Here is a 16,634-nt window from a genome sequence, read left to right on the forward strand (position 1 = left end):
AAATTCTGGAAGTAGGATAACTTTCAATTACAAAATTTAAGTGTTCATAATTTGCATTAAGATTTGTCATAATTTACGGAAGTATTTTAATATTACAGTGATTTGTTATTGTCCACGTTATTTATTACATTTTTGATCAAAAACTTTTATGCTCAATATTTTCAGTAGCTATGGGACGATTACATACATTGGAACTAGAAAATTTTAAATCGTACAAAGGTAATCAAATAGTTGGACCATTCAAACAATTTACAGCAATTATTGGTCCCAATGGATCAGGTAACTCATCATTACTATTTTTTGATTGAATATGTAAATCTTTCCGTTTCAATATTGTTATCACATAGCAAATATGACTTCATATTGGTCAAGAGAGAAGTGTAATAGCTAATTTTCCATATACAGTTGTTTAGTGTTATTATTTTTGTAATATTCTGGTGGTCAAACTTACGATACCATTTGTAGAATTTTATTTTTTCTACTTATTATTATTTAGTGCATATCGTTTATCCTGACAAATGAATCACTAATGATAACATTTAAAACAATTTTGTTATTTTGTACGTATTATTTTTCGTCTAATTAATTATGACAATTGTAGTGTATTTTAGGCAAATCGAACTTGATGGATGCAATGTGTTTTGTGCTTGGGGAAAAAGCAAGTAATCTACGAGTAAAGAAGCTACATGTCAGCAAAATATTTTCTTATATAATTAAAATTGCTTAGTTGATAACAGTTTATAAGAGAGATTTAATTTAAGATAATGCGGTAATATACTAAACTGATTTAGATTTATGATTCCTACTGTCAAACCGTACCATGTATTCCATATCACGTGGTTTAGATTACTTGGCTGTTTTTGACTTGATAGTTGTTTCAGGAAGAAATATTTTAAATTATTTATTAATATTAGGATCTGATACATGGAGCACCAGTAGGCAAAGCAGTAGCAAATCGTTGCCATGTGACAATGAATTACGAAGATGACGATGGAAATATGCGTGCCTTTACACGTTTGGTAACCGGCTCTGGTTCAGAATATCGAGTCGATAATAAGGTATTGCATAGCTTTTTGTTAATTTAATTTCGTTTTGTCGAGAATTTTTAAATCACTTAACTTAATTATAAGTACTTTCAGCTTACTTATAATTTCTTTCATCATTTTAACTCCTAGTCAATTGTGTCACTTAAAGTTATGTCGGACATCCCGTATTATTAAAAAGAAGAAATACAACTTTATCAGTGAACATTTAATTTAAATAATTATAGACAGTTACACCACAACAGTACGGTCATGCATTGGAAGAAATAAATGTATTCATGAAGGCAAAAAATTTTCTTGTGTATCAAGGACAAGTTGAGCAAGTTGCAATGAAAAATCCACGAGAGCTAACGCAAATGTTTGAAGAAATTTCACGGTTCAGCTTTTCTCTACATTGCATGCATAATGTTCACAAATTGAAGTAACTTTGATTAATTCTAAGATTATCTTTTTTCTGAACACATCTAATATGTGCAGTCGTTGAAAATGTTGCTATCATTTTTCAGATCATGTGAATTTCAAGCAGATTACGACCGCCTGAAGGCAGAATTAGCAAAAGCGGAAGAGGAAGCAGCATTTAATTTAAATAAGAGACGAGGAATTGCACTGGAAAAGCGTGAAGCTAAATTGGAAAAGGATGAAGCGGAAAAATATCAGATGTTAAAGGAAGAACTGGTTTGCGTTTGAAATATGCTTAATGATTATTAGTCATTATTCCATAATGGTTGCCTTATATATAGGATCAGTCTTGTAAGCTTGACATTAAATTACCATCAAATTGTATGTAAAGGTTAATTCTCAACATAAGAAAATGCTGTCTGACGGTTTAAGATAGAGAAAATTAACTATTACTTAGGTAATTGGCGAAGAATTTATAAAATAGTTTGATGTCATGAAAGAAGTTAGCAAAAAAAGAAAAGCTTTTTACATTAGTAATATTGAATCGCACAGAATATTTTGAAAATTTTCCTACCATTGAGTGGTTATGTAGGTTAATACCAACTTTTAATGATGCATTTTCTTTGACCATTGTTGTTAATTGCCATTGTCAAACGTGATAGAATTGGATTGCAGGAATCGAAGCAACGTCAAGTGTATCTTCTACAATTGTTTTATGCGGAAAAAATGGCAGACGAAACGACAAACGATTGGAAGCGTAAAAAAGAAATAGTAGCCGAGCTGACCGGTAATAAATCAGAATGTGATGCAGCCGTGACAGCGAAACAACATGAACATAAAAAAGTTTTGAAAGAAGTTCACAAACTTGAAAACAAAACATCTGCAAAGGTGCGTTTTCTGAGAAGATGACATATACAATGTATTAGTCGGTTTCTTCTTCACTTGCTATTACTATAATTTTTTTTTTTTTTTTTTTTGCTGCTTTTTGCTATAATTGCTATAGCTATAACTATAATTGATGTCAGTAGCTTTTTGATAAGGAATTGATGTTGTCTTATGCTCACTTATGTTTAAGTTATGTTGCATATTTCAAAATACAGGAAAATTTATCTTTTTCTTTTCACTCGTAGTGACGAATAGGAAAACGGCAGAAGTGATGTACCTGTAAGAATTTGGTGGCGTAAAAAATGCGTTTGATATTCAACACACTGTTTATTTAAAAGTCATTTACCTCTACTGCTCTAAATTTATCCTCAGTTTTTAATGTACCTTGCTGATTTATGGATTTCATACATACTGCATTTGAATGTAATTCTTAGAGTATTTATTTTTAGGAGAAGGAAGTGATGACACAAAAGCCACGTTATGTCGCTGCTAAACAAGGAGTTGTACACGTGAAAGCAAAGCTTGAAATGGCTAATAAAGCACATTCTAACGCTCAACGAGCAGCTGAAAGCCATGAAACCAATGTAGTCACATTGAAGCAACAACTCAAGTATAGAATTATGATATTTCATGCAATCATCAGTGATCTAAGTTTCCTTGTTTTAACCCTATCTGTAACAGATTTATTTGGCCCTTTTAACCCTATCTATCTTAACAAGTCGTTGTTTTTTAGAGATGTTGAGCAGAAAAAACAGGAATGCGAAGCGAAACTTGCTACTGAATCGCAAGAATTAGCTATGCAATTAAGTGATGCCCAGGTAATTAAATTTAAATTTTTTGGCTATCAGCTATTTGAATAGCATATGGTTGAAATATTTTGTAATATTAAGTATGAATTAAATATTCGTTATTAATTAAAAATGTTTTCTTTTCATAGTGACGACTAATTTTGTTGAAGGTAAACGAATATTATGGACTGAAGGGTGAAGCAACAAAACGGTGCGGTGTTATAGATATGGAACTTAATAAATTGTTACAAGAACAAGAAACTGAAAAGAATAATTTGCAGTTTGAACAGAGACGTTTAGCTCATGCAAACGACCGCGTTAAAAATGTTTGTTTCTTTTGAAATTTACCTTCACTTAATCTTTTGTTTTGGTAACTTCGTAATGCAAATGTGCTTTAGAGGAATCTGAATATGTTTTCCTTACATACTTGGTATTTGGTATTTGAGAGTATCATTTCAGTTTTGAAAGTTTAAGAAAAAATTTTTTAAAGAAAAATTTTAAAGTCTAGCGTTTAACGATATGAACATCTTCAACACAAGTAACTATTAGTCACGAAATCTTAAAATGATTAATTTTTAGAAGGAGCAAGAAATTGAACGTATGTCTCGTCAGGGAGAACAACTTGCAGAAAATATCGTGTCACAGAATAATTTGATTGATGATGAGAAGAAGAATTTGCAAAATCTTGAAGTTCAGGTATGCCATAATATGTTGTTGCATTTTGTTGTCTCATGTAGGAGTAAATTGTCTCTCTAAAGAAGTAGGAAGATTAAACTGGTATATACATGATGAGATAATTTAGTAAATTGTCCATTAATCCAATTCCGTATAATTTCAAGATAAAAGTTGAAAATTATTTACAGGTGCGCGAATCGAAAGAACGTTTGGAAAAGGTAACAACAGAATTAAATAATGTCTCACGGCAGCTGTCAGAGGCACATGGTGATACAGCAGAATCAGAGCGGAACAGGAAACGAAATGAAACTATCGAAAATTTAAAACGTATCTTTCCGGACCGTGTCTACGGCAGACTGGTTGACCTATGCCAACCATCTCATCGACGATTTCAGATTGCTATTACTAAGGTTTAATTTTTGCTGATCAATTGTTAAAATATAACTCACTGAAGATTTAGGGAATAGACTCTTCTGAATTGAATCGGAACACGACAGTTTCTTTTATTTTAATTTCTTTCTCTTCGACTAAGTTCAGATTATTGTCCTGAGTTAAATTGATTTAATAAATTTAATTTTAGATTAATACTATTATTGTAGGTATTAGCTAAAAATATGATGTCCATTGTTTGTGACACAGATGAAACAGCTCGAGAAAGTATCATTTATTTGAAAGAACAACGACTCGCACCTGAAACTTTCCTTCCATTATCAGTCTTGGATGTTCATCCAATTAAAGAAAAATTGCGGTACGACGACTTTTTTTTTTTTTTTTTCAATCTTTTATAAATACAATCAATGGCAATTTAACAGTGTGCATTTTGGAAGAAATTTAAATTGCTCAACTGTTAATATCCATTATTGAATCATATCATCAATGCAGAATATAATGGAAGAAACCATAATACATCCAAATTTGAGTTTCAGAGAACTGACTGAGCCACGAGGCGTAAAGTTGGTTTTTGATGTTATACAGTGCAATAATCCGGTCGCACGAAAAGCTCTGCAGTTTGCATGCGGCAACGCACTTGTTTGTGAAACACCCGAAGATGCAAAGTAATTATTAGCACGTATAAATTCTCAGAAATCCAATTTTCTTTGCTTTGTTGAGATTGTTCAGTTAATCTTATATTCATGCTTCTTATTCTATTGGGTTATTGCGAGGATTTTTATATTTCACGGTTTGTATATATTTTATATTTTATGCCGGTGATGTAAGCTAGTACATCGATATCTTTAATATCAGTTATTTGGTCTGTATGGTAAATATTACTAATTAATGGAATTCTTTCTTTAGATATCATACTTAAGGTTTGTTACAGATATCTAGCTTATGGAAGTGCATCGGATCGATACAAAGCAGTAGCACTGGATGGGACACTATTCGAAAGGAGCGGTATCATATCAGGAGGTGGTCAGGAATTACGACAGCGAGCCAAAAAATGGGATGAAAATGCTATTAGGTTTATTTTCTCAAAAAAATAATTGGACAAAAATATTTTTGTTTATTACTTTGTGTCACGTGTATACGTGACATCTTAGTATTGGATGAAAATGATAGCCCAGCTAATTTATTAGAACTGTAAGAATGTGACATTTTTGTTGAGTTAAATAAGAATGAGTTAGTAGCACTTAATTCGCGTTTTCATCGAGAAAAAAGAAGAAAAGAAATATTTATAGGAAATTGAAAGAGAATCGAGTGAAATTGCAAGATGAACTTCAGCAATTACATCGAACACGTAAAAAGGAGCTTGATGTAGAAATGAAGCGAAATCAGTTGATTCATCTGGAAAATCGTCTCAAAAATACCAGAAATGAGCATACAAAAATAACAACTCAAACACTTAAAAAACTTGAACAAGATCTCGAAACTCTAAACAGTGAACTTTCACTTATACAGGTAGGTGTAATCTAAATTCAAGACGATACCTTAATCATAATGATCAATTGAGTTTTGAATTTAATATCAGTAGGTTATTTGTTGTTATTGTTTATTCACTTCTTTTTGCACTTATTTAATCAGTTGAATGGGATGATACAGTATTCATTTTGATAAAATTCTTATTGTAAATTGTAAACAGATAGCCTTAGTCAATGCTAGTTATTCTTAAGTGCTTGTGAAAAATCGTTGAATAGTGGCATCATTAGAAATTATTACAAAAATTTGTTAAAGAATAACATCATTTAACTCATGAACGAGAAAAGATTGCGGCTTTCGTATAGAATAATTTTTTCTATCTTACCATGTGGCTTTAAATTTCAAATTCCTCTTCTTTAAGCTAATAGAAATAAATAGGAAATAAGACAATATGAGCAGTTGTTGAAAGATCGTTGGAAGCACTTTTTAAGTGTAGTTGGAAAGAAATCGATGTTTTATTCATTGACTAGTTATTATTTAAATAAAATTTCAGCCACGAATAGATGAAATTGAACAGAGAATGGCAGAACGAGTTGTACAAATTGAAAAATTACAACATAAACGAAATGTCATAACCGATGAAGTGTTCCACGAATTTTGCCAGCGTATAAATATTAAAGATATTCGGTATAGTTAACTTATTATTTTTTTTATTTATTCTTTCTTTGATATTAAGACTTTGTCTATTTTAATATTGCGACATATGTACCCAACTTGTTTAGTGATTATGTTTTCTGTTCTTTTTAGTAATTTATTCTTTTTTTTTAAGTCAATATGAACAGCGTGAAATGCGTTTTCATGAAGAAATGCAGGATCAGTTGAAGAAATTTGATAATGAATTGGATCGTTTACGAAATGAATTGGACTATTTAAAATCAGAAGATAAACGATGTTAGTTTTTCCTTCTTTTTTTTTCTTACCTAAATACCTTACAATGATGACATTAACTAATGGTTTTGACGAAACATTAATGCGTTTATTGAGGAGTTTTTTGTAGTTGTTTTTAAGTGAACTTATGTTGATAGTTGTGAAAAATCGTTGATTATCAACGGATGTATTGGTTGACAGTGTAATAATTTATACTTCTTTACTTTTTAGTAAGATAGTACTGTTAGACTTACAAAATCATTGTCCGTGTGCCGTGCGAAATTTCGTTTTTGTAAGGTTTATATTTGAGATAATTTATTAATGATATATCAGAAACTGAAACATGTTTTATATTTTAGTAAAAGAGAAGCAAGAAGCGGAAAGAGTAAAACGCTTAACGAAAGAAATTGAAGGTTTAAAAAAGAAGGAGGAAGAGGAGCATATGGTGATAGTTTTTATTTGATAATGCTCTGAGATTATTAGCATGTTTTTTTTTTTTTTTAATGGGCGTTAGCATTTTCATCTTGTTTATGCTGCAAAAATTAGTTCAATTTTTAGACACTGAAAAAGTTAGAGGCTGAGTTGGAACAAATGAAAATGGCAATTGTTTCGAAGAAGGCACTGGTTGAAGATAGCGATGCTGAAATAAACGTACTCAAAAAAGCTGCGCAACAAGCTGCTCGTGAAGTACTCATTTCAAATTTACTATGTTTTTCTGATCATTAAGTTAATTAAATTTGGACTGATCCAAATGAAAGGATATTCACTGATTAGGGGGTATATTTCTCAGTAGATAGTTATAGATTATATGAAGTTGTTGATATTTGTTATTAATAGAAATCTATACTTATTGTCTAGATTACTAATAGAACAGTTGCTATTAAGAGTGGAAATAATTATTGATTTAGATGAGGAATTGAAAGATTTATCGATTGTCAAGTTATTTTTGCACAAATTATTCTTCTGTTTTTATGGTAAAATAATTTTATAATAAGATTAACTAATGCATTAATTTTATAGGTAGCTGCAGCAGAGAAAACAGCCGCAGCATTAGAGCAAACCATTCTGAGACGACGTCATCAGCGTCACTCATTATTACATCAATGTAAAATGAATGGTATTAAATTGCCACTGCTTCAGGGATCCCTTGCCGATATTGAAATTGATGATACTATCCCCTCAAGTAATTTTTTTTTTTTTTTGTTTTAACTTTTCAGGAACTGACTTGAATATTGGATAAAGTAACTATTAAATGAATTAGAAGAAGTGGTTGAAGTTAATATTGCAGATAGCTGTTTGTAAATAGCTTAGAATTGTAAGCTGTTAGTTAAGATCGTACATTGATAATATAATAAAAAAATTTTTCATTTTTCATTTGTGTCTTTTTCGTTTTATCTTTTAATTTCTTATCTGTATACATGACCAGGAATTATTAGAAATAGTAGTCGTTTAATCAAGCTAGAAATTTGTCGATAAAAAATGAAATCATGAAAAGACAGTGAGCAGTCATTTTTTATCTGGTTAAGTTGACAAATGTCATTTTGAAATGAAATTAGCATTGCTTTTATGTACTTAAGTTATTGTAAATATAAAATTTAATCATGAAACTGTTTTCTTTTCTTTTTTTTTTTTTTTTTTTTTTTTAGGTACAACAGGTGCGAGTGTAAGTGTAAGTGATTCACAGCAACTCTCACATGAGCAAATGGATCGTGAAGCACAAATACAAGTGGATTATCGATTGCTTCCAGTTAGTCTCAGAGAGGTAATCATGAAATATTCAGTTGTAACTATTTTATTGCTTTTTCAAAATTTGTTCATCAAGTTGCTTCCTTGCAGAATTATATATGTTAGATGAAACAGAAATAGGAGTTAAGTTTATATGCAAGTAGTGACAAAAAGTGAATTATTGGATAGATGGCAGAGAGTTAGGGAAGATGATAGAAAATAAAGATGGTAGGATATGTATAATTCCGTTCTTCTGAAGGAATTTTAAGATCGTTAATTTTAGTATGATAATGATGAGGAAGTGAAAAAAGCACTGGACAAATTGAACAAAGAAGTTAGTGATTCACAGGCAAAAATTTCACGGATTAGTGCGCCAAATTTGAAAGCAAAGGAAAGGTTTGTAAAATTAATATTATTTCAAACATTTACTCAGCAGTTCATATATCTTTTTTATTATTTGGCAGTGCAGGAAGTTACGTATGCTTTATGTATCCTTTACTTTTTTTTCATATATCCTTTCCATTTCACGTATGCTGGATTTATCCCTTTCTTAACTTAACATCTATGCTAGACGTATTTATTTTTGGCTTAAACTAATTACGGGTATTATTTATGGATATTAGCTTAAGGTTTTCGATTCTTTTTGAGTTGGCTTTATATAATTTATTGCTAGAATGGAAATAGTGAAAGAGAAGGAGGCTGAAACAACGGAAGAATGTGAATTGGCGAGAAAGAAAGCGCGAAAGATTCGTCTGTTATTTGAAAAAGTGAAAACTGATCGTTACCATCGATTTCATGAATGCTTTGAACCTGTTTCGCAGAAAATTGATGACATTTACAAGGTTCTAATTTAGACTTATTAAATTGTAATTTATTTTTTTTAGATGATTTTTTATGCTAGATTTAGCAGGAATGAAGTGATTTATTTCAAAATTTTAGGAATTTCATTAAATTCACAAACTAAGAAGCTAAGATTAGTGTATGTTTTGGGATATTCAAATCTTTATCTTTTTTTTTTTTTTTTCATTTTCTTCTTCTTCATCTTTTGATTAATTTGATTGATTTTTAGAAACTCAGTCGTAATGAAAGTGCACAGGCATTCCTTGGCGAAGAAAATATGGAAGAACCATATCTTGAAGGTATTGCATACAACTGTGTAGCACCTGGTAAACGTTTTCGACCGATGGATAATTTAAGTGGTGGTGAAAAGACTGTTGCAGCATTAGCATTACTTTTTGCTATTCATGCTCGTAGTCCATCACCATTTTTTATTTTGGATGAAGTTGATGCTGCATTGGATAATACTAATATTGGCAAGGTGTGATTTTCTGAGATTTTTCGTCAAGCATAGAAAGTTAAGAGATTTTCACTCTAACAGTTATCGCTAGAAAATTTCATTAGCTTAAAACATCATTTTGATTATTCTAATGTAACTTTATTTCTAACAAACTGCTGAATTTATTATGTAATAAATTTTAGGTTGCAAATTTTATTTGTGAACGTGCACGTGTTGACATGCAACTAATTGTTATATCGTTAAAAGAAGAATTTTACAATAAAGCTGATGCTATCATTGGTATTTATCCGCATCCATCCAGTTATACCGTCTCCGGAATGTTAACACTTGATCTCACACCATACAAACAACCACAATCTGATTCATACATTGAATAGGTTAGTTACATTATCCTACAATTTATAATGTTGTGTAATTTCTGTGTAAAGTTATCATATGTTCTACGAATCTGCAATTTATCAGTAAACTATGTTTTCTTTTGTTAGTCAAAAATTTGAACAGTTTGTTATGTCCACTTCTGTCTTATTAAATAATTCTGTTCAAATTTTATTTCCTTATGAACAAACTAAGAAGTTAAGAAATTCACTTTTCTTCTTATTCTATGTATTCCTATACACTTTTTTTCCTGTGACTTCTACTTTTCGTCTCATATATTATTTTATTGATAGCAAATTATTTATGCGTGTATAATGTGCTCCATGTATCATCATTAATTGTTAACATTATCAATACGTTGTCATTCTATAGTTAACATGTAAGCATTATTTTGTGTGTGAACATTTCGCGCTAGAAATTTTTTCATTCCTGTTTGCAACAATGATCAAATTATAGTCGTGGATATTTCGTTACAAAATTTTCATGTATATAAAAATTTTTTCCTGAAATAAAATTATCTTCATTGAATATTTTCGCATCCACAAGAACTATATTTTATAATATTATATATACGGGATCTATATGTTAGAAACTCCTAACTTACAATATATTCCTCGTAGTGAGGTGTACAAATTCCCAATTTTCTATGTTAACATAGTCATATTTTATATAAAGGAAATGAATTATATTTGTGAGAATTAAAAAAGGTAAAAACAAGAAAGTTTCGCGTAAAATTTATTAAAGATTGAAAGCACAAAGATACAGCACTGTATCACTGCTATAATGTTATAAATTGCTGAACTGCCAAAACTAACGATGATTTTCTGCCTGAAAAAGATGAACTATGAAGTGAAAGGTGATACAATCTTCTGTTATCTAGAAAATCAATGCTATGAATTCAGGTTAATAAAACTAAATTTAGTTAATTTGAAAATCAAAGTTTATCAGCAAATGTGACATGGAAATTTACGAATGCTAAAACAAAAAACGAACTAACATCGTGTGAAGATTCTGTATTCTGCAATAAATCTCCAACATCCTGAAAATATCGTATGTTAGATGATTGAATCTCGCATAATCGTTGCTGTATTCGAACCAAATACCCATCGATCTCCAAAAGTTGCATCACTCCAATGTTCTCCAGTGAACGTTCAATATCCTGAAGAATACCGGATAATAATTAGCACGAAGAAAAATGATGTCGTAAAAAAATAAGATGCCAGCACGAAAGAAGAGCTCAAAAAAATACTACAGGAAACAAAAGAAAAAGAAAGTAAATAAATAAAAATGCCATTACTATATTTAAAAGAATTGTTATACGTTTATGTATAAAGAGAAACTGCTTTCCACTAATAAATTTACCTGCAAATGCCTTCGGACAGAGGCCCGCAAATCCTCTGGGTTTCGTTGAATTCCTTCATCTGATGGTACATCGGTTGGTAAATCCGATTTTTCGAAACAGTCCTGAAATTTCGACATAAGAAATGAGTCTGAAAGATTTTTCTAAGACACAGTTGAGCTTAAACTTTAAAGAAATGATGAATAAAGATATCACAGAATTCTGCAAAAAGACTTTATTTTCAACTTATCTTGATCCTGTCCAACCTGATTTGAAAAATTTACTTCTTTAAAAAATAAACAAAAAACCTCTCTACATCCAACTTCATTATCGTCTGCTGCTAATAGAAGGTGACTATCTGAACTTATCATTTTCTGCCTTTTCCTGAATGGATGAGAAAGATTTACATCGTCAATGATTTCTACAGCTTCAAAATTTCCATATGGATTTTCTACCTAAAATGCGATTCAGTACTAAATTTCACTATATCATTGCAGCAGAGGTTATTTTTTTTTTTTTTTTTTTTGTTTATTTGTTTTTTTTTATCAAAAAACCTCACTGGAAACTAATTTCAATTCAAAATTAATGGATTAAACATCACGGTAGACTTTCCTGTCTACTCTAACATAACTTTGCAATTTTGAATTACTGAGATCAAAACTGATCTATTGACCTGTCCAAAAATTTCATATTGCATTTGTTCTTCATCAAGTAACTCATGTTCTCCTAAGTGGACGTCAAGATCAGCCAATGTTGATGTTGTAAAATTGCATCCTACAATTGAGCAACTATATATCTGAGAAAGTTTTCCTCGTTTTACCTGAAAAATTAATTTCAGTTCTTGCTTATCACTGTTTACATTTCATTTGTATGTTTCGCCAAAAAATTTTGATAATTAAAACTTCTTCGTTGAATTCAATTATCAAAAACGTTTGTGTTTTCCCTACTTCAATAATTCAGCATTATATCCAAATTAGCATTTTCAGGTTCTAACGACCTTTCACGCTATGTTTCTGTTGAAATTTCAAATGCTGCTTCTACATTTCAACATTTTACAAACATTACATTAACACTTTGTTTATGTAGTATGTAGTATAGTTTTTATCCAACCTTCCTATATCTGATTTGTTTATTATATACAAAAATGTGTGGCGATGTCATAATTTTTAATTTTAAGCGCTTCCATCAATTTTAAGTAGAGATGTCTCTTCCGATTAACTTATTCACCATTCAGAATATTAGAAAGAATATTCCCAAAGTAATAAATAACATACATAAAGATTTCCCTGAGAAATGTAATTATTAAGAAATATTGCCAATACCAGAGATAACGTATAGCTTACAACAGTAAGCAGTAAATTTAATATCTTTAAATATCAATAAAAAATACATACTGTGAAATCAGTTCCAGAAACACTTGGCATGTCAGAACTAGAAGCAGTAACAAAAGAAGTAACTGCATTGATATTTTGATCAACGTCGAGCTTTGAAAGAGCTTCATACTCGTTATCACTATCATCGGATAATGTTATTTCCTAAAATTTATTTATTACCTAAAAATAAAAACTAAACTTAATCAATTTCTTTGACTACTTTACGGATGAACAGTTCATATTTACCAGCTAATAGACGATAAAATCTAAGTAGTTTATTGTTATCGTTTTCATATTTTAGTCCGGAGCTTCGCTTAGATTTTCAACGATGACTTTATTTATCATTAACATATGATTTATAACTAAGCGTTCTTTCCGACAATTACTGATATTATGCAGGAATGAATTAAAAGAACTTAAATTTAATATATATATATATATATATATATATGATATTGGTAGAAATCCGATACATGTTTCAACATACCGGATCCTGGGGCCAAGTTCCTGGTTCCTCGACTACATAAATGTTCGAAGAAAAGCGTTCTGATGGAGAGATTGTAATATATCGGTAGTTTGTATCTTGATTAGTGGTATAATTAGAAGTTTTATGAATTGAGATACCAGAAATCGATCCATTCACAGGTCTTTTAGCCAATACGCTGTAAAAAATATAAAATATAACAGCAACAAAATACTACAACTGCAATAGAAGTATGTTGTCGAACAAGCAAATTTCAAATAACTTTTTGTAAGCAATTCAGTGTTCAATTTTAAAATTAAAATATTATAAATACTAAAATGCTATTTTATTTGGTAAAATATATTCTCGAAAAAAAAAAAAGTGTTTTTATTCATACCGTCTCGATAAAACAGATTGACGATCGGATAACGGATTATTTGCAAAGTCACAGATATGTGGTGTTTTCGGATAATCTGGATGCACCATAAAGCGTCCATTACGTACCACAATTCTAGCCGGAGGAGGATACTTGACGTGTGGTTCTTGTCGTTTACCTTTATCTTTAAGTCTCCGACACAACACACATGTGTAATACATTGTCGTATCATTTGTTGGCATCTTCAAGGCCCACTCAGAAATTTTATTCGGATAACGTCTACTCTCGAATAAGATGATAGATTTACGTCGCTGGCAAGAAAGAGCTTCGTATATGACTGGACCGTAATCTCCTTCAGGGTAGCAAATTGGATTTAGTTCTAGATCTATCTGAAAATTGCTTTTTATGTGAGGAAAAAAAGTAATAGGAGGAATTAGTTAAATCGATGGTAATTAACTGAAAGAAAACATAAGACTACAAATAATACAAGTCTGGTGACAGAAAAAATAGTCGTCTGCAATAGATACTGTAAAAGCCATTAACATGTAGGTTTCAAAAAAAAGTCTCCAATTAGCGAGAAATTTTGAAGTTTTAATGGTTACCGCTGCAGATGGGTAAACCGAAGCATTTTGTGTGGGTATTTGGCTCGACAGATTCGATATGCCCACTTCATCGTTTCTATCTGTTGAAACCAAATACTCTGCCTTAAAATCTTTGAAACAATGAAAAAATGCGATGCATGAAAAGAGGTGAAATTCTAATATTAGTTGGAAATTAGATATTAACATTAAGATGAAGAAATGAACAACCTCTCCGTATGCTAAACAACATGAATATTCGCCCAATTATTCAAGATTAATTTTATGATGCTAGTAAAAGCACTACCAATAAAGAAAACAAAAATGTCAACTTAGAAAATATTCACTCGTGTAATTATATAATTGATGAAATTTTTCAAAAAAACCAAAATGATTTGGTAATTTTCTCAAACATTAGTTAGCATGATCGTTCTAAACACTACTTGAAATATTCATTCCTCCTGAAACTTACTAAAACTTAGTCTTTTCTTTTCTGTCTGTCGTATTATAGCGTTTTTGCTGTATTGCCTATGCAATCTAATCAATCAATAGATAAGGTAATTTTTAGAAAATTTAAAAAGAAAGCATATATATTTCTAAATAACAATGCACAAACAAAAATTCGCTTTCGCTATTCCAAATTGGAAAACTATAAATTAAATTGTATACCTCAAAAGGTGATGAATCAACTGTATTGGAATCATTAACAATACGATGCTTTTCATTCATGTGAATGTCGATCATACCAGATGCAAATGTCAAGAAATCACAATCCACCATTGGACATTCGTAAACTTTACGCGGTTTATTACTTCGATTAGCAGCGATTAATTTACGGCGATTAATGTATAATGATCGCATGGAACTCGATTCTGACCACATACGTCCATGTATACGTCCCAATACCATATCTTCCATTTGCTCTATTTCTTCAGCACTACAAGTATTTTATCAAAGTAAAAAATATCGTCATTAGCGGTGATAATGATAATTTTTGATTAAAAACAAAAATCATCTCTACACGAAATGCAACAAATATAAAGTCAATTTTCACTTTTAAAGTCGTTAATAATTTTTAATGTTAATTTCTAATATTCATTTTTTTTTTTACATTTATATACAATAAAGAAAATTAACTAGCCTAAGAAATGTCTATTTATATGGCGTATTAAGCAAGAGAAAGAAGCTTCTAGAAAACATTAAAATAATTTCATAAGTTCTTCTAAAATTATCGGGAGAGATTTCATGACCAGTACCTTAAATTTGAATATTTTCCATCCTCTCTAAAACTGATTAAAACTTGATTGATTTTTTCTCGTGGTGTCATGCCATCTTCACTAATTTCCGTTCGTGCACGAATCATTGCACGTCGTGCAAGAACAACTGCACGATCAGACATTGGATTATCACCAAATCCACATATGTGCGGTGTACGAGGGTAATCTGGATGCGTTAAAAAACGTCCATTACGAACAAGAATACGAGCTGGTGGACCAAATTTCACTGGTGGTATTAAGCGTTTCCCACGATCCTGCAAAGAAATATTGAATTAAAACAATTAAACTTCTGCAAACCAAAAAATGAATGAATCAAATTTGTTAACAGTAGCAAGTAAACTAAATATTAATAATAATGGGAAGTACAATTGAAACATATATATTAGGATGACTGTTTTTTAAGACAACTGATACTCGAAAATTACTAATCTTAAATAAAGAAAAAAAAGACAAAAACAATGGAAGTACAAATGATTGTGACATTAAAATGTATATTACATTATTTAATTCAACAAATTGGATAAAATTTCAAATACTGTTTAACGGATAACTAATAGAAAGTTATCTGTAACTATTGTTCAAGTGATTATAAATAATGAATAATTCATCAGTTCATATAATCCTTTTATCAACAATTACAATTAATATTTACATTATACATTAAAATCAAAATGAAAAAAAAAAACCTGAAGTCTTCTGCACAATACACAAATGTAATATTTATTATCCCTTCCTGGTTCTGCTCGTAATGACCATTCGGATATCTTTGTTGGATAAAGTTCACTATTGAATAAGATAACCGAATTACGTCGCATATTGGATAATTCTTGCCAGGTTACTGGTCCAAAATCTTCACCTTCCCATTCTTGATCATCACATGATTTCCTTTTCAATTCGGATGATTGTTGCAATGATTCCGAATGATTCGTATGATGCATTTGCTGCTAATAAAAAATTTATTAACAGAATACTAAAATCAATGAAACATAAAGCAAAAATTTAACTTAATCTTTAACAAAATTAACATAATTGCGTACTATTCTAGTCCATAAAAATGAAATGAAATGTTATATTCCGTAATCAAATGAAACCAGAATACATGCAATATTAAATTAAAATTAAACTTAATTAATACCACCACAACTTCACTACCTCCTAACCGACCGATTATTAGCATTTCGGTAACTATCTAATTTTGTATTTTTCACTACCTCCTAGCCAAATCATCCACAACGTTACATTTCTACACCAGTCTTC

General features: G+C 30.4%; 2 protein-coding genes across 2 annotated transcripts; one reads left to right on the top strand and one right to left on the bottom strand.

The window, feature by feature from the left end:
* Positions 1–170: 170 nt before the first annotated feature.
* On the top strand, positions 171–9,973 carry Bma-him-1 (SMC family, C-terminal domain containing protein; the record flags this gene model as incomplete). The annotated part of the gene is made up of 25 exons (XM_001894024.2): positions 171–279; positions 612–688; positions 915–1,058; positions 1,271–1,419; positions 1,550–1,718; positions 2,118–2,330; positions 2,777–2,937; positions 3,061–3,145; positions 3,286–3,441; positions 3,695–3,811; positions 3,979–4,200; positions 4,390–4,538; positions 4,717–4,845; positions 5,112–5,252; positions 5,470–5,689; positions 6,201–6,334; positions 6,477–6,598; positions 6,934–7,019; positions 7,133–7,261; positions 7,595–7,757; positions 8,221–8,336; positions 8,583–8,695; positions 8,973–9,141; positions 9,369–9,617; positions 9,779–9,973. The coding sequence occupies 25 exons, from the start codon at positions 171–173 to the stop codon at positions 9,971–9,973; spliced, it is 3,717 nt and encodes a 1,238-aa protein (XP_001894059.1).
* Positions 9,974–10,781: 808 nt separating this feature from the next.
* Bm8810 (Zinc finger, C2H2 type family protein) lies at positions 10,782–16,315 on the bottom strand (the record flags this gene model as incomplete). Its single annotated transcript, XM_001894023.2, has 12 exons — positions 10,782–10,799; positions 10,969–11,130; positions 11,334–11,435; positions 11,619–11,765; positions 11,984–12,130; positions 12,705–12,845; positions 13,171–13,345; positions 13,544–13,911; positions 14,125–14,226; positions 14,770–15,037; positions 15,357–15,631; positions 16,064–16,315. 12 exons carry the CDS (start codon positions 16,313–16,315, stop codon positions 10,782–10,784), a joined length of 2,157 nt encoding a protein of 718 aa, XP_001894058.2.
* Positions 16,316–16,634: the final 319 nt, after the last annotated feature.

This window comes from Brugia malayi (assembly GCF_000002995.4).
Source record: "Brugia malayi strain FR3 genome assembly, contig: Bm_v4_Chr1_scaffold_001, whole genome shotgun sequence".
In the NCBI taxonomy this organism is placed as follows: domain Eukaryota; kingdom Metazoa; phylum Nematoda; class Chromadorea; order Rhabditida; family Onchocercidae; genus Brugia; species Brugia malayi.